This window comes from Coloeus monedula (genome assembly GCF_965178545.1).
Source record: "Coloeus monedula genome assembly, chromosome: 10".
Classification (NCBI taxonomy): Eukaryota; Metazoa; Chordata; class Aves; order Passeriformes; family Corvidae; genus Coloeus; species Coloeus monedula.
The window spans coordinates 3,347,523-3,367,863 of NC_138790.1; the positions used below are offsets into that span (position 1 = coordinate 3,347,523).

At 56.2% G+C, this 20,341-nt stretch overlaps 1 protein-coding gene across 1 annotated transcript in view; it reads left to right on the forward strand.

Moving 5' to 3' along the window:
• Positions 1-1,355: 1,355 nt before the first annotated feature.
• The window catches only part of KIF1A (kinesin family member 1A), a gene marked incomplete at both ends in the record, with an annotated part of 33,182 nt that continues 14,196 nt past the window's right edge, over positions 1,356-20,341 (forward strand). Inside the window, 26 exons of the mRNA XM_082288288.1 lie at positions 1,356-1,461; positions 5,494-5,570; positions 5,670-5,849; positions 6,339-6,404; positions 6,541-6,719; positions 7,057-7,168; positions 7,534-7,611; positions 7,935-8,000; positions 8,295-8,312; positions 8,681-8,756; positions 8,867-8,945; positions 9,153-9,295; positions 9,702-9,728; positions 11,064-11,272; positions 11,780-11,859; positions 12,187-12,262; positions 14,301-14,380; positions 14,644-14,750; positions 15,362-15,445; positions 15,545-15,725; positions 15,807-15,879; positions 16,128-16,221; positions 16,331-16,479; positions 16,636-16,814; positions 16,902-17,039; positions 17,865-18,128. Of these exons, the coding sequence (XP_082144414.1) occupies positions 1,356-1,461; positions 5,494-5,570; positions 5,670-5,849; positions 6,339-6,404; positions 6,541-6,719; positions 7,057-7,168; positions 7,534-7,611; positions 7,935-8,000; positions 8,295-8,312; positions 8,681-8,756; positions 8,867-8,945; positions 9,153-9,295; positions 9,702-9,728; positions 11,064-11,272; positions 11,780-11,859; positions 12,187-12,262; positions 14,301-14,380; positions 14,644-14,750; positions 15,362-15,445; positions 15,545-15,725; positions 15,807-15,879; positions 16,128-16,221; positions 16,331-16,479; positions 16,636-16,814; positions 16,902-17,039; positions 17,865-18,128 (2,921 nt within the window). The remainder of the gene's footprint in view (positions 1,462-5,493; positions 5,571-5,669; positions 5,850-6,338; positions 6,405-6,540; positions 6,720-7,056; positions 7,169-7,533; positions 7,612-7,934; positions 8,001-8,294; positions 8,313-8,680; positions 8,757-8,866; positions 8,946-9,152; positions 9,296-9,701; positions 9,729-11,063; positions 11,273-11,779; positions 11,860-12,186; positions 12,263-14,300; positions 14,381-14,643; positions 14,751-15,361; positions 15,446-15,544; positions 15,726-15,806; positions 15,880-16,127; positions 16,222-16,330; positions 16,480-16,635; positions 16,815-16,901; positions 17,040-17,864; positions 18,129-20,341) is intronic.

Below are 20,341 nucleotides of genomic sequence, written 5' to 3' on the forward strand. Positions count from 1 at the left end.
TTCTATTCTGTGGATTTGCTTTTTCTTCCCTATCCCCCCTTTTTTTCCACCAATTCTCCTAAATTTTTCATTTCCACTATGGGAAAACACATCTCATGTTCGAGATCTATCCTTACTGCTCCACTTCCTTCTGGTCATGGCCCATGTAACCAGAGCTGTGCCGGTGCTCACTAACGATCTCATTCCACCCTGATCTCCTTCCTCCCGGAGCCAAGTATCCTGCTGGCAAAACCCAGGCTTGAAAAGCACTCGGGAATTCACAGACACCCCCGCAGGTGGGATGCCAGAGGAGCAGTTCCTGCCCATTTTCTGAGGGGTCTTGCGCTCCATTTTCACCAGCAGACTCAGCATGGGGGAGCCAGGGAGCAGGGAAAGGCAGGAAAAGGGATAGGCGTTAGAAGGCAGGAATGGATTTTGTCAGGTTCAAAAGCATCTCAAAGGGTGCAGAGGAAGGATCCCAGTCTAATTTTCTGGCCAATACTCATGAGGCTCAACTGCAGCTCAGGGAAGGTGAGAACGGGCTGCAGAGCACCTGGGCACCAGCGCTGGGATGGGCAACTGCTCTGGGAGATGTTGGTGAGCGGTTTGTTTTGTCTTGTGAGGTTTGTGATCAATAATTTTTTAGCAAAAGGACTGGAAAAATGATGGTAAACTGGGAGCTTCAGCTGAGTGCAATGGCCACTGGCTTCCCAGGAAGGGCTGCTGGTGCTGATACTGCACGTCTGCTTTGTGGGAGCTGAATGGGAGGGAGGCACATGCCAGCGACTGTGGTCAACAGCCGCCTCCTTTCTCAATGGAATGCCAGCGCTTTCCTCGCCGCTCCGCTCTATCCTGCTGCCCAGTCCCTGCTTTGCTGGGCTTGGAGTGGAGGCAGGAGGCCTGGGTAATGGGCAGGGGCCTGTGGGCTTGCTTGCAGATTAGGGGGTACCTGCTCAGTGCCGCCCCGGGATGGAAAAGCTGCTCCTTGGGGCTTATGCTGATGCTGACAGTGCCTACAAGGCTCTGTCCACTGCTGTGGGTGGCCACCAAGTGATGCTGCAGGGTGATGGAGGCTCCAGTGCTGCCCTGGGGTAAGGGCAGGGATGGTCCCTGGGACTGAGCTGGGGGTCCTGACCTGAGATACGACACGGAGAAGGGAGAGGTAAAATGAGGGCAGATCGAGGTATGAAACAAGATGTCATCTTTCAGGCAGAGGCAAAGCAGTGTTCCCAGGAGGTTTCCTTGCACAGGTTTTCCATTCACCCTGCACAGCTGCAAGACGTGGATTGGAATGCAAGCTTTCCTAACCCCCTTTTCTTCCCTTTTGCAGGACAGCCACTGCTCCTTGCTAGCAGGACCCACCTCTGGCCAGCGCGATGGCGGGAGCGTCAGTGAAGGTGGCAGTGCGCGTCCGGCCCTTCAACTCCCGGGAGATGAGCCGGGAATCAAAATGCATTATCCAGATGTCGGGAAGCACCACTAGTGAGTGCCTCAGGGGCAGGGGGGCTTTGGGGGCTGCCTGGGAAGGAGCACGTGAGGTGTGGCCACAGCAGCAAGCACTGGCCTGTGGGGATCCTTGGTGAGGATGCCTGTAGCACCCCGAGTCATTTGGAGGAAATGTGGGAAGGATGTCAGCTTTCTCACAGAGTCCTGCTGTTGAAATGGCAGTGGTGGGATCCACATGGCACTGAGCCCTTGGATTTTGGTAACAGTGAAAGGGGCAGTATTCCCCAGTAGGCAGTGAGGGAGGAATCATAGAATCATGGGATGGTTTGGTTTGGAAGGGATGTTAAAGATGATCTTGTTCCAACCTTCCACTATAGATCAGGCTCTTCCACATCCAACCTGGCCTTGAAGCTGTGCATGGGCCAGCAGGTGGATTTTGATGGCACTGCCTGGCCAGGTACCACTAACTGTAGCGTGCCAGGACCCGTCCCTGCTTCTTGGGGGCTCTTGGAGATGCAACAGCAGCAGGATGCAGGGCTGGGTGGAGGATTTGCCAAGAGAATGGTGTGCTCGGGGTGGGGGATGTAGCATGGAGGCTTGGGGCTGTCCTGTCAGGAGCGTGTCCGGCCTTTGCCCCTCTTTAAATAACAGCTGCTGGCAGTACAGTGTGGGAATGGCAGTCAAACCCCTCCTCTTTGGCTCTGGAAGCGTCCAGATGGGACAGTGTCTAAAATAACTCCCTGCCTGCCCGCCCGCCCGCCTGGGGCTGCCTGCGTCACTGGTGGTGGGTGAGACACCGGTGCCAGCCACCCCCACCCTGCAGGCTGCTATGACAACCCTGGCGGTGGGGAGAGGAGGGCACCCAAGGGTGCAGGGTGACTCTGGGACCCCACCGGGCCCCCTGGTCACCCCAGGCCTAGGGAGCAGGAATGGGAGGTCTGTGGGGCAGCATCTGCTGGTCTCTGACATCCAGTGGGGGTTCTCCCTTCGTGGTTGGACAGGGATTCTCCGTCTGCCTGGGGTGCAGAGCTTCTGCCTTCATGCTGAGGAAACCTCCTGGCCGTTCAGGAGCTCCCCACCTACCCAGGGCCAGGGAATAGGCAGGGTAGATGTTCCCCATTCTGGTTCTGAAGGGTGGGGGGCACACCTGCCATGCCCCAGTCCCAGTCAAGAACATCAGGCATCCCCCACCTCCACCGTGGCCGTGTTTGTTCAGAGACATCTGCCCCTGCTCATCCTGCACACCCTGGCTGTGCCCCTGCCTCCAGCCTGTGCCTCTGCCTGCACCAGGGACGGCAGCAGGGCTGCGGGCAGGAGCCCTTTGCTGACAGTGAGGATTTTCTCCATGAATGGACAAACTACTGGCTAATCCTCTTGGCCAGGGGGCTGGGGAGCAAGTGTGGGGGCTCAGAAGCCTGCTTCTGCTATGGCTGGTGGAGGCAGGAGGATGCCAGTAGTGCCAGCAGAGCAGGACTGTCTCAATCCCCCTGGCTCCTTGCAGAGAAGCCAAAGATGAACATGTCTGAGGGGAGTGAGAGCAAGCTTTCCCCTTCCCAGGGTTATTTGTGGAGACCTTTGCATGGGCTGGGGCGGGGGCAGGTTGTTCTTCTGCCTAAAGCATTGTGCCCCGTGGGAGGCAGTGGGGCCCAGGGGGGGAAGGGATCAGCCTTTCTCTGCTGTCCTTTTGCCTGCACACTTCCAGCTGCCACAGCCACCCACCTGCTCACCAACACTGCTGCTCTGTTGCTGTGCTGTCCCGTGCTCTCTGGGCACTGACACCCCCGACCCCTCTCCTGATGGCTCCCACCAGGATGGTGTGGAGGAGACCCCTGGCTTTGATCCCACAAGGCCATTCATGTTCTCCGTCTGGAGCTGTGCCTCTGCTGGCTTTAAAATCTGGTGATTATTTTCTCTGATGTGGGTTCTGGGCTTTCTCCTGCTTTGTGCCTGCCCACGCACTGGACTTTGCCATGCTGCTGGCTCTTCAGGGCAAGGCGAGGGGCATCTCCAGAAGTTTTCCTCCTTCCTGCTCCCTAGTCTCTATGCTTGTCTTTGCCTCCACACCCCTCCCTGCCTTTTGAATCCCATGGGCTCAGAGCATGACTCTTTTGCAGCAGCTTTGCAAAAGCCCTGTATGCCTGGTCACAGGAAAGGAAGAATTCCACCAGCAGCATCCATCTGCCTGCAGGCAAATAAATGGGAATGACAGGGCCATGGGAAGAGTGTTTCAGCTCAGGACAGGAGATGCCTGCTCTTGGGATGCTCCCTTCTCCCCTGTGTCCCAGTCTCTGGTTTCCCATGCCAGCTGGGCAGCTGCAGCTGGGATGCCTGGAGCCGCTTGGTGCCAGCCCCGGCTGCTTCTCTGCCCTGTGCCCAGCATGGGCTGGCACTGGGATGCAGAACAGGCGCCTTGTGCAGCTCCATCCCGCCTGCTCCACCACTCATTTGAGCTCCTGTTCGCTGTGGTCAGTGCCACCTCCACAGGGCGGAGACAGGGCGGAGCCGAGCACAGGTGACCGGATGGCACGGTGGAGCTGCCAGGCTGAACATCAGGAGCCATCAGAGATGCTCCATCCTACTTCTTGCGTGACCTCTACGCCTGCTTCTCTTCACAATGCCCTCAGCGCAAGAGCCAGGCGTTGGCAGGGATCAGGAATGGGCAGCCACCATGGCTGCCCATGCTGCCCATGAAGACCTGCTTTTCCAGGGACCTCCACATCCCTGTTTGCTGCTGCAGGATTGCCAGTTGTTACTTCCCAGCCCTTTCTCCTGGTAGTTAGTCTGCCTGGAATGCAGCAGGTGTCCAGAGCATTGGAGTCAGGCTGCCTGCAGTGGGTAGGCAGGCAAGGAAGTCGTGCCAGCCCCTCTTTGATGCCGGAGCTGGGCTTCTGTCCATGGTAAGGAGCATCTCAACAGCACCATGCTGCGGTTTTATGGTCAGGGCTGGATCCTGACCCCACTTCCCACCCTTCCCCAGCCTGCCTCGCTTCTGTTGCAGGCAGGGCTGGGTTGTTCTCAGGTCAGAAGTGGTGGATCCTTTCCAGGGGAGCAGAAAGCATATCCATTGTGGCAATGGAGGAGGAATTCAGAGCAGAAAGCATCTATATGCATAGCACTACACATCTGGGCATCAGACGCCACAGTAGTGAGCTGCACCGTGCCTGGGGCTGCTCGGGAAGGCCCAGCTGGAATCTGGAGTGGGTTCGAGCCCTGGCTGACTGCTGGGCAGAGGAGGCTGGGATGGAGAAAGCTCAGGGCTTATGGCTTCCTCATCCTTGGTGGTGGCAGGGAGCAGCTGGGACAGTGGGCATAGGAACTGTGCTGCACAGGCCTCAATGTCACCTCAATGTCACCCAACATGGCTGGTGGCTGAATCTCGTGATTACCCGCTGGTTTGGGTTTCTCCTGATGCATCTGTCGTTTCAGAAAAAAAAGCATCGTAAATGCTCTGCAGGAGGAAAAAAACATCGCATGAGGAAGAGCAGTGATGCAGTCTCCAATTTCCATAGCAACGTCCTTTTCATCAGGGGATGACAAAAGCAGACTCTTGTTTCCGCTGGTGGTGTGACACGAGGCATTAATCACCCTGCTGGGGCTGGGGACCTGCCGAGGCAGGAGCCAGAGGGGCTCTAGGGCAGCCCTGACAGGGTTGCAGCTGCTCCCACCCCACATGTGCCAGCATGGGAGCTTTGGACATGCTTCCCCAGCTGTGGAAGGCTGTGACCTTCCTGTGCTGGTGCTGGGCTCCCATGGGCAGGTGTCACAGCAGGAAGGAACCTGAGGGAAGGAGTCGTGTCCCCCTCACAGTGTCCAGCAAGATGTTTGGGCAAGGCTCTGCCCTGTTCCCTGGGCTATGCTAGCCGTGGCACCCACCTCCTCTGCTTTCACCGTTGGGGTCTGGGGATTCTGGACCCATCTGCAGAGCTGGAAGAGTCCCAGTCCACCTTCCAGGACCATTTTGGACTGAACCCCATCACGCTTCACCCCTCCCACATGGCGAGGGGAAGAGGTGGGGCAGGGGTACCATGGGTGGCTGGTGGCCTCATGTTCCCATCTCTTTGTCCCTAGCTATCCTGAACCCAAAACAGCCCAAAGAGACACCAAAAAGCTTCAGCTTTGACTATTCCTACTGGTCCCACACTACGGTAAGCATTGGGATGCCTGAGCTCACCTAGAGGGCTTGGCTGGGGAGAGGCAGGAGGGCCTCCTTGCCAAATTTCTCCATGTCCTCCTCCTCTGTGCAGCCTGCAGACATCAACTATGCATCCCAGAAGCAAGTGTACCGGGACATTGGCGAGGAGATGCTGCAGCACGCCTTCGAAGGCTACAACGTGTGCATCTTTGCCTACGGGCAGACGGGAGCTGGGAAATCCTACACCATGATGGGCAAGCAGGAGAAGGACCAGCAAGGCATCATCCCACAGGTATGCCTGGGGAGAGCTACCTGTCCCCTCATCCCAGAGGGATGCCCAAAGGAAAAGCAGAGCTGGGAGGAAAGAGGGCAGCAAGGTGGGAGGGAGGGTGGGTTTTGCCAAGGTCTAATATAGCACTACCATGACAGTGAGCTGGCATGGCTCCACTGTGGAGTGGGGGGCCAAGGAGGGTCATCCAGACTGTCCAAGACTGGATGGACTGTGATCTGGCCACACAAGTCCTGTGTACATGAGCAACAGTTGTCCAAGTGCTGAGCTGCTTACCGAGAGCTGCCGCATGCTGGCCCAGCAGGACACGGAGGGGCTCTGGGGATGCTGATTCTCCATATCAGCATGGGAGGCTCTGCCAGCTCCCCAGGAGCCATCCCAGCACTCATTGGCTGGTTTTTGGGGTGAAAAGGTAGAAATCCCTGTGGCCTGGGCACCCCAGGCAGGAGCATCCTGCTTGCAGGGGGCTGAGCCTCGCTCTTCTGTCTGCAGCTGTGCGAGGACCTCTTCTCCCGCATCAACGACACCACGAATGACAACATGTCCTATTCTGTGGAGGTAGGCACCCCTCTGCCTGCCCAGCCCACTTCCAGACTCCCACCTGGCTCCACAGGTTGTGCCAGTGTGCAGACCCCTCTTTGGGGTGTGCCTGGGTGGCTCATTCTGCTAGCTCTGCCCGTGCCCTCTACTCTAGGTGAGCTACATGGAGATCTACTGCGAACGTGTGAGGGACCTCCTGAACCCCAAGAACAAGGGGAACCTGCGGGTGAGGGAGCATCCCCTTATGGGTCCATATGTTGAGGACCTTTCCAAGCTGGCTGTGACCTCCTACAATGACATCCAGGACCTTATGGACTCTGGAAACAAAGCCCGGTGAGTTGGAGAAGGAGGAGATGGACAGGGTTTGGAAAGCTTGCAGACACTTCTAGAAGGTCCCGCTTCACTTCCTTACTTTGCCAGTCCAGCTGCTCTGGAGGTGGCAGTCCGCTTCTCTCTTGCTCTCACCTTACCTTCTTCCTGCTTTCCAAGTGCACTGGAGACAGCAGGAAAAGGCCTGAACTTGTGCACATCTTCTCCCAGAGTCCTCCCTTGTCCTCCAGACTTGCCTTCCCACCATGTACCCTGTCCTGGCATGAGCCCTGGCCCCATCCCCAGCCGCTCCGGTGTCCCTTGCAGAGTGTCACACCTCCCTGTCCTACTCTCCCTGCAGCACAGTGGCTGCTACCAACATGAATGAGACCAGCAGCCGCTCCCACGCCGTGTTCAACATCATCTTCACGCAGAAGCGGCATGACGCCGAGACAGACATCACCACTGAGAAGGTGAGAGAGAAGGACTCGGGGCAACCCGCATGGATCCAGAAAGGGCTTTCGTGTTCTTTCCTCAGCACTTGGGACGAGGTGGTGCAGCCTGATGGAGGGTTGGAGCAGGAGGGAGATAAGTCCCAGGCACATTCTAGGCTCATGGTCCCTCCAGGGACTGGGCCCTGGACAGGATATTTAGCAGCTGGTGCCCTTCAGCCCCGCCTGCAAGGATATTTTCCCTGCTCCTGACCAAATCCTTCAAGGATGACCCTGCAGAGCCCACTGCTGCCCTCAGAGCAGTGTCATCCTGCAAGAGGTTTTGGCTTCATGCTGGGCAAGGTTTGCTGTGCCCACAGGGCTGACAGCCTCTCCTCTGCCCACAGGTCAGCAAAATCAGCTTAGTGGACCTGGCTGGGAGTGAACGAGCTGATTCCACAGGAGCCAAGGGCACAAGGCTAAAGGTGAGAGCTGACCTGAGGTCCCCTTCTGCTGGTGGGGGCACCATGTCCTCCTCCCTCATCCCCAGCCAAAACATCTCCACATCTCCTTTCCTTGCCTGGTTCCTTGCCCATTGCACTGCCAAAATCCTTGATAGGATTGTGTTTGGAAGCTGCTTAGTGCCAGTTTCACCAGGGTCCATGAGTCCCAGCTGGGAGGTGCTGGTTACCCAGCAAGACCAGCTGCTCTTTGCCCACACCATGCTGGATATTCCTTTTTTTCTTCTGGGCTTTAATGTGGCTCTAAAATGGGGCCTGAGCATCTGGGCTTTCCCTCTTCTAACCAGGAAGGAGCAAACATCAACAAGTCCTTGACCACTCTGGGAAAAGTCATCTCTGCCCTGGCTGAAATGGTAGGTAGCCAAAATACAGACAAACAGTGGCACGGGGGGGAAATGGGCTCGGGCCAGCAGGGATGGGCTGGGCTCTGAGGGATGGAGCATCCCAGCTCCACGGGATGGAGCATCCCAGCTCCGAGGGATGGGCAGACACATCCCAAGCTGTCTCTGTGGCTGGGACAAGCTGGGGTGGTGAAGGTGCCATCTGCATGGGGACCCATGCCACTCTCTACTTGAGGGCCAGGGATCTGTGGTGGGTGCCAAGGAAAGAAGCAGCTCCCTTAAACAGTCTCTCCTCTTCCTTTACAGGATTCAGGGCCAAACAAGGTAGGTGCCCAGGCCAGGTGGGGAAGGGGGTGTTGGTTTTTAGCACAGTGAGAGTGGGTGGGAGTGGGTTGCACGGTGGTTTGGGAGTGAGGCTGCGCCTGGACTCAAGCCTTTCTTCTCCTGGGGGGCTGGCAGAATCTTCAGCTTCCTCCTCACTCTGGGGCTTTCAGTATCCAGCCTTAAACAACCCTTCCAGATCAGGGTATTTCACAGGCAGGACCTGTGGACCCTGGCAAAAATGCCCAAGGTTGCAGTGGCTGGGGAGAGCCATCCTCCTCCAGGTCCCCATGGCTGGGGACCAGCTGTCACCTTCCCTTTGAGGAGAGCAGGCAGCTTGACAGCCCTTCCCTTTGCTCTCCATTCCCCAGAATAAAAAGAAGAAAAAGACGGATTTCATCCCATACCGAGACTCGGTGCTGACCTGGCTGCTGCGGGAGAACCTGGGTGAGGACAGGGTGGGGGCTGTGGCCTGGTGATGGGCATGGCTGCCAAGCAGAGTGTGACAGGGGGCACAAGGACCAGCCTCTCTCTCATGGGTGTGTCTTACCGGGTAGGAGGCAACTCCAGAACTGCCATGGTCGCTGCTCTCAGTCCTGCTGACATCAACTACGATGAGACCCTCAGCACCCTCAGGTAGGAAGAAGTGTCCTTGTTCTCCCTGCACTGGGCAAGAACAGGGGAGGCTCTCTGGGGCCCAGGCACTGCCACATGCAGATTGTCTCGGCACTGGGATCCTCCAAAGGATCACTTGATGGAGGGGCCCTGCAACACTCTTGCTTGCCCAGCAGCTGGGGTTTTGCCCCTGTTCTCACTGCTGTTCAAGACCCTGTCCTTCCCTAGGTACGCTGACCGTGCCAAGCAGATCCGCTGCAATGCTGTCATCAATGAGGATCCCAACAACAAGCTCATCCGGGAGCTGAAGGACGAGGTGGCACGTCTACGTGACCTTCTCTATGCCCAGGGCCTTGGGGACATCATTGACAGTAGGTACCACAGTTGCTCTCTGCCAGTGGCTCCAGGCAGTGATGGGCTGAGGTTCCACCAGTCTGCAGGGCTGATGTCCCCACAGCCACCCTGCATCCTGCTCCACCGGCCCCATGGCAGCATCATGCTGCCTCTGGTGAGCCCCTGCATGCATGTTCACAGCCCTCAATCCCCTCCTGTCGCAGGGGGAGCTGCTTTCTGCCCAGGAAACTTTCCCTTCTTCCCTTCCACCCACCATCTTCAGCATCCAGCACCCAGCAGAGGTGCCAGGAAGGTGTTACTGGGACTGCGCATGCCCATGGGCTCCTCCCCTCCCTGTGCTGTCGGATATCCTATTGAGATGAACCCCCTCTTGTTCTGTTCTCTCTGTCTTACCCCCCTCCCTGCCCTCTCTTTCTCTCTTAGCCCATCCTGCTGCAGGAGGATCCAAATGTGTGTATTCCCCATCACTGGTACTCTCTATTGCTTCCCGGCTTTTTGGAGATACAGGCTGTGCCCAGGGGCACCCGAGCAGCATGGGGAAGGGCTCCCGCAGCCAGCCCCTGCTGATGGAGCCTGCAGGCTGCCCATCCTCAGGGAGCTGGCACAGGGGATGGTGGCAGAGTCGTAGTTAGCACCTGCGCTTGGGATAGTGCTGAAGGCACCAGTGTCCTCCCACTTGGCCGTGCCAAGGGCCCAGTCTGAACGGGGACCTCCTCCTTCATGCTGTCGTGATGTTTCCTGTCGCTGCTGCCGCTGCTGCTGCTGCTGCCGCTGCTGCTTCTGCTGGTGCTGTGTCTCACTGGGACTGGAGCCTGGCACGGCACTCGGGGGGGAGGGAATGGCGCTCTACTGATGAGGTGGTGGGTAGTGGCGGCCTGGAGGCTTTTGCCCGTGGATAAGCACCATGGCCCTGTCCCATCCCGGGTCAGGCAGTGCAGCCAGGCTATGGTGAGCCTGCTGAGGAGACAAGGGCCTGGTTGTCGTCTCCTGGCTCAGCTTCCCTGGGTGTGGGCTAATGGAGATGGGTGACTAATCCTGCACCTGCTAACCTGTGCCCTGCCTGCCTTTGGCACAGTGCTCTGAGACCCAGTGACTCCTCAGGGCTGGAGGAGCCTCTCTGATACCTGAGTCCTAAGCCACCACAGCTGATGCTTGGGTGCCAGCTGGCAAGCACCACTGCCCGTAGTCCTGGGTTCACTCTCTGGCTGCCTGGCCAAGGTGCTGCTCCAGCAGGCCATGGGCTTCCTTTGAGCAGATCCTGTGAGGAAATCCTGCCATTTCTCCTGCCCTGTCTACCTGACCCCTTTGTAGGGCAGAGAGCCACCCCCTCCCATCCTCTTCCCTTATCATTCTCTGCTCCCAGATCTGGCTAATCTGGGGCATCTGGACAGGGAAAACTACCCAGGCTGTATGAGATGGAGAAGGTGACAGACGCAGTGGCACATACTTGGGGAGGACATTTGGTCCCAGACCTGATGGATGCAGGACCCTGTGTTGAAAAAGAGTGTCCCTGGGAGCCCAAGAAGGCTGCTTCCAGCATCTGCTTCACCAAACAGCCCTGTTCTCTGAGGGGCTGCCCAGGCTGGGGAAGAGAGTGCCTGCCCTTGCCCTGTTGCTTTCTGTGCCGCTGTGCTGTTGCCTGTGCCTTTTCCTGTAACTCCTGGCTTTTTTCTCGACGCACTGGCCACTCTTTGTTTTTTCCCAACAGCTTTTCTTGTCTCTATCTTTCTCTGTCATCCTGTCTGTGTGTCTTTCCCCGGCCCATCCCTCTTTCCCCGCCCATAGATGTGTCCGACTTTGAGAACAATAATGATGCTAGAGGGGCAGAGCTGAGTCACCGCCATGACAATCTCTCCACAGTGACCAACGCCATTGCTGGGATCAGCCCCTCTTCCTCCCTCTCTGCCCTGTCCAGCCGCGCTGCCTCGGTTGCCAGCCTCCACGAGCGCATCATGTTTGCTCCAGGCAGCGAAGAGGCAATCGAAAGACTCAAGGTTAGAGGCTGGTGCCCTGCAGAGTGAAGGGCTCAGCTCAATGTCCTGTGGCTTCCAGAGGGGCCTCGGTGTTTTCTGGACACCCATGAAGGGTGATCCTCAAGGGAAGCAATACTTGGATGTGCTCTTGCAGAGTGGACAGACTTAGAGCTTGCCCAGACTGAGGGGTTGGGTGTTGTAGGGTCTTCCTGCTGCTTTGTTGTGGAAGATGGCTGCCTTTGACCTGTGGGACAGGTGCTCTGGGCTTGGGGTGGGATGAGTGCTCCTGGTCCAGCATGGTGCAGGAGTGGGCCAGCAGCAAGGCAATGGAGAGGCTGGTCTTCGTGCCTCAGTCTTTGAAGATGGGACTGAGGGAAAGATGTGGGTGAAATGCTGCTGCAGCTTGTATAAACAAGCCTGAAACTGGGACCAGTATCCCACTGAAGCACGCTGGGCAGAACTGGGTGGAGTGGTCAGGTGTGCTGCCCACGGGATACACTAACCCCCTGCTTAACCCACACTTGCCAGGAAACAGAGAAGATCATTGCAGAGCTCAATGAGACGTGGGAGGAGAAGCTGCGTAGGACAGAAGCAATACGGATGGAGAGGTGGGTGGGCTGGGGGGGAATGGGACAGGATGGGATGTGACAAGATGGTGTTCCTTGGGCATTTCCCACCCTCTGCACTTTGCTACAGCAGTTGAGTTCCTGGGGCAGCCAAACATTTTGAATGTCCAGCCCAGCCCTGGGTTGTCCCCTGGGCACCCCAGTACCTACCTAGAGGTGGGCTGCTCTGAAAAACCCACCTGAATTATGACGAGAGCTGTAGCAAGCCCCGCATTGCAATCCATGGGACAAACCATGGGCTTCCATCCTAGTGCTGGCCCCAGGGGTGCATGGAGTTTTGACAGGCTCTTCTTTCCCTTGCTCCTTCAGGGAAGCGTTGCTGGCTGAAATGGGGGTGGCCATGAGGGAGGATGGAGGCACCTTGGGTGTTTTTTCGCCTAAAAAGGTAGGATCATCCTATTCTCTTGTTCCTGGGGACTGCTTTTTATCACCACAGCTCCCTTCTGATCCACTCTGTCACAGCTTGCCAGCCCCACGTACTTCACTAGCCTTTTCTTGGCTCTGAACACTATGGGGGAAATCCCAGCATTGAGCCTGCTGGGTACAAACATGGGTAGAAACATATGGCTATAAGTCCAGCCCCCATTGCTGGGGTGCTGTCCCCTTTCATGAGGGTATTTGCTGATGATCACTCTCTTGGACTTCAGTGTTAACTTATAAAAATTCATACTTTCAGATATTTAAAATTGCTGCCCCTGAAACCAGCAAGTGCTTGCTAAGAAATGTGGGTGGGCAAATATTCCATCTCTTTATTGCTTGTAGCATTTGGCTTGGCCAAACCTCTTAAGTGTGTGTGTCCCCAGCTCGGTGGTGCTAAAGACTTCTCAACCTTCCCCTTGTGTGGCCCAGTTGACTTTTAGGATAAACGTGTGCACTGTTGTCTTTGTTTCTTGTCCCAGCTGCTGCCTGTTAGGACTCCAGACCTTTGGGTAGGAAGCATGGGGGTTTATTCCCCAAAGCAGGTTGGTCTTGGAGGTGGGGCATTGCTGTGGTGGTCTTGGTGCCTCCTTGCTCTTCAGCTATCTGGCAGGTGGAAACTCTTCTGACTTCTCCAGTGGCTGGTGAGGAAAGTTAGTGTTGATAGTGTGCAAACTCCATTTCGTCATGGGCATTGCACTTTACTGTCCTGCTGTGTGCCATGGCTGGGGTGGTTATGGCTCCAGGAGCTTAGTGGAAGGTCACCACTAGCTTTACAAATCTGGACAAAAACTGCAAGTGGAGGAGTCTCAGCCCCCAGGGCCATATGTCTGTCCAGAGGGGCAGAGGTTAAATGTTACAGCCAACTTCTGCCAGCCACCATGGAGAAGAGCCCACCTTTCCCTTGACCTCCAGCTCTGCTGCCCTGTTTGGAGTGAGTCTCTGCTGTCAGCCAAGGCTTGTGGCACCATGGTGAGGGGACCCCTCTGCATGCTGGGTCTCAGCAGGCTGATGTGGTGTTCCTTACAGCCACTGTGATTCTGTCTGGGAAACTCAGAACTTCTCCCACTGATACTTCTGGGACTGCCCCTGTTCCCTGAAGGTGTGATCCCAGCAGCTCAGCTGGCTGTGGCCAGAGAGGTCTGTGGCTGGGGGAGAAATTTTCCTCTCATCAAGAACAAAGTGGTTTGTGACCCAGGGGAAGAAAGGGATGTGAGGGACCTGTTAAGAAGAAGACCAGAAAGTGAAATTCCTCCTGCAGATAGGGCTCCAGGTCTGCGCCGCTTTCGGATGAACCTCTGGGACGTGCTCTTTTGGATGCATCATCTGATGCACAATCAGTGGAGGAAAATGGGCACTTTTACTCCCTTTTTGGCCTGGCAGAGGGCAGGGTTCGATTAGGTATTGGGAAGAAATTCTCCCCTGTGATGGTGATGAGGCCCTGGCACAGGCTGCCCAGAGAAGCTGTGGCTGCCCCATTCCTGGAATTGTTCAAGGCCAGGTTAGATGGGGTTTGGAGCAACCTGGTCTGATGGAAGATGTCCCTACCCATGGCAGGAGGGTGAAACAAGATGCATTTTTATGTCCCTTCCAACCCAAACCGTTCCATGATTCTATAATACACAGCACAGGTGAGAAGGATCCTGCCCCGGGAGACTCTGAGCCATATCAGGGATTCCCCATGGGAAGGTTTCAGCTCTGTGTTGGGCCTGTTTGGAACATGAATTTTGAAAGGTGGCCAGAGGAAGGGTAACTAGGACTCAGCCCTGGGAGGAGGAAAGCAAGGAAGCTTGTGGAAGCAGGGCATCCTCATGCCAGCCTCTCATTTCTCTGCAGTCCCCTGGAAAAGGACCCATCTGGACGTGTCGCCCTGAAGATACAGAGGGCAGGAGAGCCTGTGCAGAGGCAGTCTGCAGTGCTGCTGAGCTCCCACCCTCCTCCAGAGCATCCCTCAGTGCCTGGACAGGCAGGGCACACAGGGATGACTCCTTTTTGGTTTCTTCCAGACACCGCACTTGGTCAACCTGAATGAGGACCCGCTCATGTCCGAGTGTCTTCTCTACTACATCAAGGATGGGATAACAAGGTGAGGGCCAGGTCCCATGGAGCGGTGGGAGCATTGTCCATATCTCAGTGCCTGACTTCTCAGGTGGGCAGTGGGGTGACAGCTGTCCCCAGGCTGGGCACTGTTCCCAGGGCATCCCCAAAGTGCATCCCCAAAGTGCAAATCCCCAAGATTTTGGTCTTGCAGTGCACCAAGGGTTGCTCCTGTCAGCTCCAAGGATGGGGCTGGGGGGAGACTCAGGAGGAGCTGCTTTGAGGAAGGATTGAGCTAGGTTTCCCCTGCAGGGTTGGCCGGGAAGATGCTGAGAAGAGGCAGGACATCGTTCTCAGTGGGCACTTCATTAAAGAAGAGCACTGCCTGTTCCGCAGTGACACCAAAACCAGTGGTGAAGGTATTTCTTGTCTGGAGGGGCTTCAGTGCCCTGGGGACCCATCCCTCTGCATGTCCTCAGCACCTGCCCCCAGCTGAATATCCTGCCCTCCTCAAACTAATGGGGCTTTACTGCATGGCTATGGCCTCTCCATGCTTCCAGATGAGCTACATCCTTCATAGCTGGGAGGGAAGCTCATGCAAGGCATGTGGGAACAAAGCAAGGTGAGGAGATCAGGGCAGGATGGCTGAGCAGACTGTAGATGATTCCCCTGCTCAAGATGTGGAGCAGAGTCCACCCCCCAAAATGGCAGGAACCTGGGTGTGAAGTAGCTGTGGAAGATGAGCCTGGGGAGGATGGAGATGCCTTCTGGAGGCTCTGGTCTCCTCTCACATGCAGTCTCCAGCTGCCCTTAGTCCTTGGGACTGCTCTGATTAACATCAGGTTGGCTGAGTCCTGTTAGCTGCCCACGGTGTGGGTGCTGCTGGTGGGTACCACCCACACCTGGGGTGCTGGCTGGGGCGGCTCTCCCTTTCTGAGGCTGCTGGAGCGGCGGAGCAGGAGATGCAGGATTTATCCCTCTGCTTCCACCTTACCTTCACTCCCCTCTCCCCTTCCCACCACCTCCACAGTGATAGTGACCCTGGAGCCCTGTGAAGGTGCTGACACCTACGTGAACGGCAAAAAGGTGACGGAGCCCAGCATCCTGCGCTCAGGTGGGTCCCTGGGGCTGCTCCAGCCCACCTTCCTCCCTCCCATGCACTTGTCCCACGTTAAACCCACACCTTTCCCCCACCCCGTGCACATCACTGCAGGAAACCGCATCATCATGGGGAAGAGCCACGTCTTCCGCTTCAACCACCCCGAGCAGGCTCGGCAGGAGCGGGAGCGGACCCCGTGCGCCGAGACCCCCGCAGAGCCTGTGGACTGGGCATTTGCCCAGAGAGAGCTGCTGGAGAAGCAAGGCATCGACATGAAACAGGAGATGGAGCAGCGGTGAGAGCATGGGCTGGGGTGCTGGGGAGTTGGGTGTTCACTTACAGGTTGGTCATCCTCTCCTTCTCCCTTTCCACCTAGGCTCCAGGAACTGGAGGACCAGTACCGGAGGGAGCGGGAAGAGGCGAATTACCTTCTGGAGCAGCAGAGGCTGGTAGGTGGCCGGGACATGGCTCCTTCTCAGGCTGCCCAGGCGTGACTGAAGTCCTGGCAGATGTTTGTGTGGGGTGGATCTGTGTTCTAAAAACAAGGTCAAATCTGTTGTTCCTGGAGCTGTCAGCACAAACACTGATCCAGAGGAGGGAGGGGGCTGTGCTCCTGCAGGGAAGAGGAGTGCAATGTGGCAGCATCAAGGAAGGTCACACCAGTGGGTTGCATCACCTCTCTTCCTCTTTCCCCCAGGACTATGAGAGCAAACTGGAGGCTTTGCAGAAGCAGATGGATTCTAGGTATTACCCTGAGGCAAATGAGGAGGAGGAAGAACCTGAGGATGAGGGTGAGGGCTGGGAGCCACCACAAGGTTTTGATACTCTCTGTGGGCATGAAGAGTGAACTGTGGGTTGATGCCCTGGTAGTGTGGTGACTCTCCCTCCATGTCCCCACAGTGCAATGGACAGAGAGGGAATTCGAGCTCGCCCTCTGGGCCTTTAGGAAGTGGAAGTGGTACCAGTTCACCTCCCTCCGTGACCTGCTCTGGGGCAATGCTATCTTCCTCAAGGAAGCCAATGCCATCAGCGTGGAGCTGAAAAAGAAGGTGGGTTGGCTGGGCTTCTTTCTGGCTCACTGCAGCACCCACAGCAGAGGCCACGAGAACAGGCAGCCAGGAAGTGCTGAGGAGGGGTCGCCAGAGGCAACACATGAAGCCCTCCACCCTCCCAGGTGTCTCACCACCCCCTCTGCCCCTCTCCAGGTCCAGTTCCAGTTTGTGCTCCTCACGGACACGCTGTACTCGCCTCTCCCTCCTGACCTGCTGCCTCCTGATGCTGCCAAGGACCGGGAGAAGAGGCCATTCCCCCGGACCATTGTGGCTGTAGAGGTGCAGGACCAGAAGAACGGGGCAACACATTACTGGACCCTGGAGAAGCTGAGGTGGGTGAGAGATGGCTGTGCCAGGAGGGTTTGGGTGCCCACAGCCCTGTGTCTCACTGCTACCATCGGCGTCCCCTCTCCCTGCAGGCAGCGCCTGGACCTGATGCGTGAGATGTATGACCGAGCAGCAGAAGTGCCTTCCAGTGTCATTGAGGACTGTGACAATGTGGTGACTGGCGGAGATCCTTTCTACGACCGCTTTCCCTGGTTCAGGCTGGTCGGCAGGTGAGCGCTTTGGCTCCTTCGAGGCGTGGCTGGGACCCATAGATAGTCCTGCAGGAGGGTACGCTGCCAGCGCTGCCTGCCACGTGCGGGGCGTTCATCCCCCTGTGGGACTGTGGTGTGATGCCTCTCCTCCGTGTTGGCTGCCAGCACCCCGAGGGACCCACGAGCTGCTGGCAATGCTGCCGCTGCCTGCCATAACCCGGTGCTGAGAGCCACGGGCTCCAGGCTCGGGGGATGCGGGGGCTGTGGCTGTGCAGCAGGCAGAGAGCCTGTGCCGTTGTGACCTCCACCGCGGTGGGCATGTGTCCCTGTGCACGCGCTGGTGTCTGAGCATCTGTCTGTACAGTATGTGCCGCGTGTTTCCGTGCGCTTCCTGCACACTGGTTGGAAGGGTGCAGTGCCAGCAATGAAGATGGGCCACCCTTGGAGAAGGCTGGGGCAGGGGCAGGGCAGGGGGAGCAGGGGGCTGAGCTGCGTGGCCTGGAGGCATTCCCCCGTGCTGTAGCACGTGGAGGGATTCTCTCCAGCAGCAGGGGTAGTGGCGAGCCTTGTGCCACCTGCTCTGTCCCTGCATTCCCTGCAAAGCCAGGAAGGGGAGTCCCCAGCATTCACACTGGTTCCTTGGGTTGCTCTTTTGTCTGGCTGTTGGTAGCTTTAGAGATGCACCAGATGGGCAGGTCTTTGTTCCCAATGTCCCTTGATTTAAGCAGACAAAAAACCCATCCCAAAACCTAACCAAGAAAAAACAAAAAAGCAAAATTCCTGTTCTTTCTGTTTGGAACAGCTGGTGTTAACATGTCTTCTATCTTGTTGTACTAACCTTAGTTCAGATATCTCTGGCTGCAACAGCTCTCCTCTTTTCAACACATGCATGAGCGAGCGCATGGCTGATCTCACCCCCTCCCCTACCTTCTCGAACCCCGACTCCGACATCACCGAGCCTGCTGACGAGCAGCACCAGGGGCAGGAGGAGGAGGAGGAGGAGGAGGAGGAGGAGGACCTGGAGGAAGACATCTTTCCGGAGTGCCCGCTGTGTGATGGCCGGGATCCATTTTACGACCGCTTCCCCCTGTTCAGTTTAGTAGGAAGGTTGGTGAGGTTTTAGGAGAGCATGCCGGGAAGGACCTAGCTCTTTCGCATGAGGGAACTGCTTTTGGACACGACTCCCACCTCCGGGGCATCCCGGAGGTGCAGGGGGTGGCCGGCTGGGATTGCCGCCAAGCCCGGGTGCCTGGCAGGGTGATGAGGTAGGGCTGTGAGAAGCATAGTGGTGGCAAGGGATGGCAGGGGAAGGCAGATGGTGCCTTCCTTTATATGGGTACCTTTTTGGGGGGACCCCCTGAGAAGGGGAGCTCTGGTGTGTCTCCATCACTGAAGGAATTGGGGGAGCCACCTGGGGGTCTTGCTCCTGGGCATTTCTGTCCCAGGAAGGACCACCTGCCACCTGGCTTGGGATGACCCTATGGTGCCGCTGGCTGGGGGGCACACAGGCACTTCAAAACCCTGTGTGCCTCTGGCATTGGCTTGGCTATCCTGGCTGCGTTGGTCAGTGTGAGCCCCCCTGAATTTGGAGGCTTAGATGTCCCCAGGTGGTTGGGGGGATGAAGCTGAGGGGAGTGAATGGAGAGGCAGGTGCAGGACAGAGTGCCAAAAGCAGTGTTTGCTCTTCCCAGCCCTAGCCAGTGCTTGGCTTGGGGCCATACCTGCCAGCTTGGCATAGGAGATGTCCAGGGAGGTTGTGGGGACCTGGGTGTAGGCTCCAGCTCCTCTGTAGCTGGAGCCAAGGACAAGAATTTTGATTTCTCATACCTGTTGGCTGGACACCCCCTTGGGCTCCATCAGTCTTGGCCTGGAGTAACCCACCAGCTGCCCCAAACCTGGCTGTGCCACCAAACCTGGAGCCATCTGCCCATCCCTAGAACAGTATGCAGAGCTGCCAGCTTCCTCTGGGCTTTTCCCAAGGGGGTGTGCACCAGGACATGTTCTGAGAGCCTTTGCCTCAGGCAGGACCTCCCTGACTGGGATGAGCTGGGACTCCTCTTTCTTGGTGTGCCAGAGCCAGGGAGTGTGGTGGGAAGGAGGGACCAGAGCAGGCAGAGAGGGTGGAGGTGGGGTAAGAGTCCTGCAGCCTCAGACCGAAAGAGCTGGGTTCTTCCCCTTTTATTTTCTTTTTTCCTTTTTCCTTATTTAAAAGAAAAAAAATATCAAAACAACCCCAAAACTCTCAAGGGCACCTCAAAAAACCAAATAAGGCCCTGTGGCAGCGGCCCCACTCCATGCCGGGGGCATGTTCCCCAGAGCTCGGTGCCTCCTGACTTCTTTTGAGTCTGCCCTGGGTTTGGCTCCCCGCGCAGCAGCTCCGCCGGCCACATTTCTTGTGAAGTGTGCTTGGATTGGTTTATGATTGGATCCTTGTCTTTGATTTTTTTTCTTTCTTTTTCTCTTTCTTTCTTTCTTTCTTTCCTTCTTTCCTTCTTTCTTTCTTTCTTTCTTTCTTTCTTTCTTTCTTTCTTTCTTTCTTTCTTTCTTTCCTTCTTTCTTTCTTTCTTTCTTTCTTTCTTTCTTTCTTTCTTTCTTTCTTTCTTTCTTTCTTTCTTTCTTTCTTTCTTTCTTTCCTTCTTTCTTTCCTTCTTTCCTTCTTTCTTTCCTTCTTTCTTTCCTTCTTTCTTTCCTTCTTTCCTTCTTTCTTTCTTTCTTTCTTTCTTTCTTTCTTTCTTTCTTTCTTTCTTTCTTTCTTTCTTTCTTTCTTTCTTTCTTTCTTTCTCTTTCTTTCTTTCTTTCTTTCTTTCTTTCTTTCTTTCTTTCTTTCTTTTTCTTTCTTTCTCTCTCTCTCTTTCTCTCCCTCTCTCTTTCTCTCCCTCTCTCTTTCTTTCACTCTCTCTTTCTCTCACTTTCTCTTTTTCTTTCTCTCTTTCTTTCTTTCTTCATTTTTTTTTTATTTGGTTATTTAAGGTTTTTTTTTTTCTTTTTTTAGCTGCTGGCTCTATCTCTTCAAAGCTTAAGCAAAAATTGGGGTTATTTCACTTTTGTCTTCCTTTGGAAAGGCTTTTCTTTGATCTGAGCATGCCATCTTTGCACCTCACCAATCTTGTGGTTAGTGTCCCTGCCCTCCTTCCTCTAGTGACACACTCGTCCCTCCTCCCTGCCTGCCCCACCTCCTTCCCACTCTTCCCTGCCCTCTCCAGTCCTCCGCTTCCACACCAGCTGCCCTGTGATTTTGGGTGGGTGGGCGCACACCCTGCATTTCTGAGGGTTCCCTGTGGTCACAGGGCTCTGCCCCAAGCGTGAGGTCCTGCTGGGAA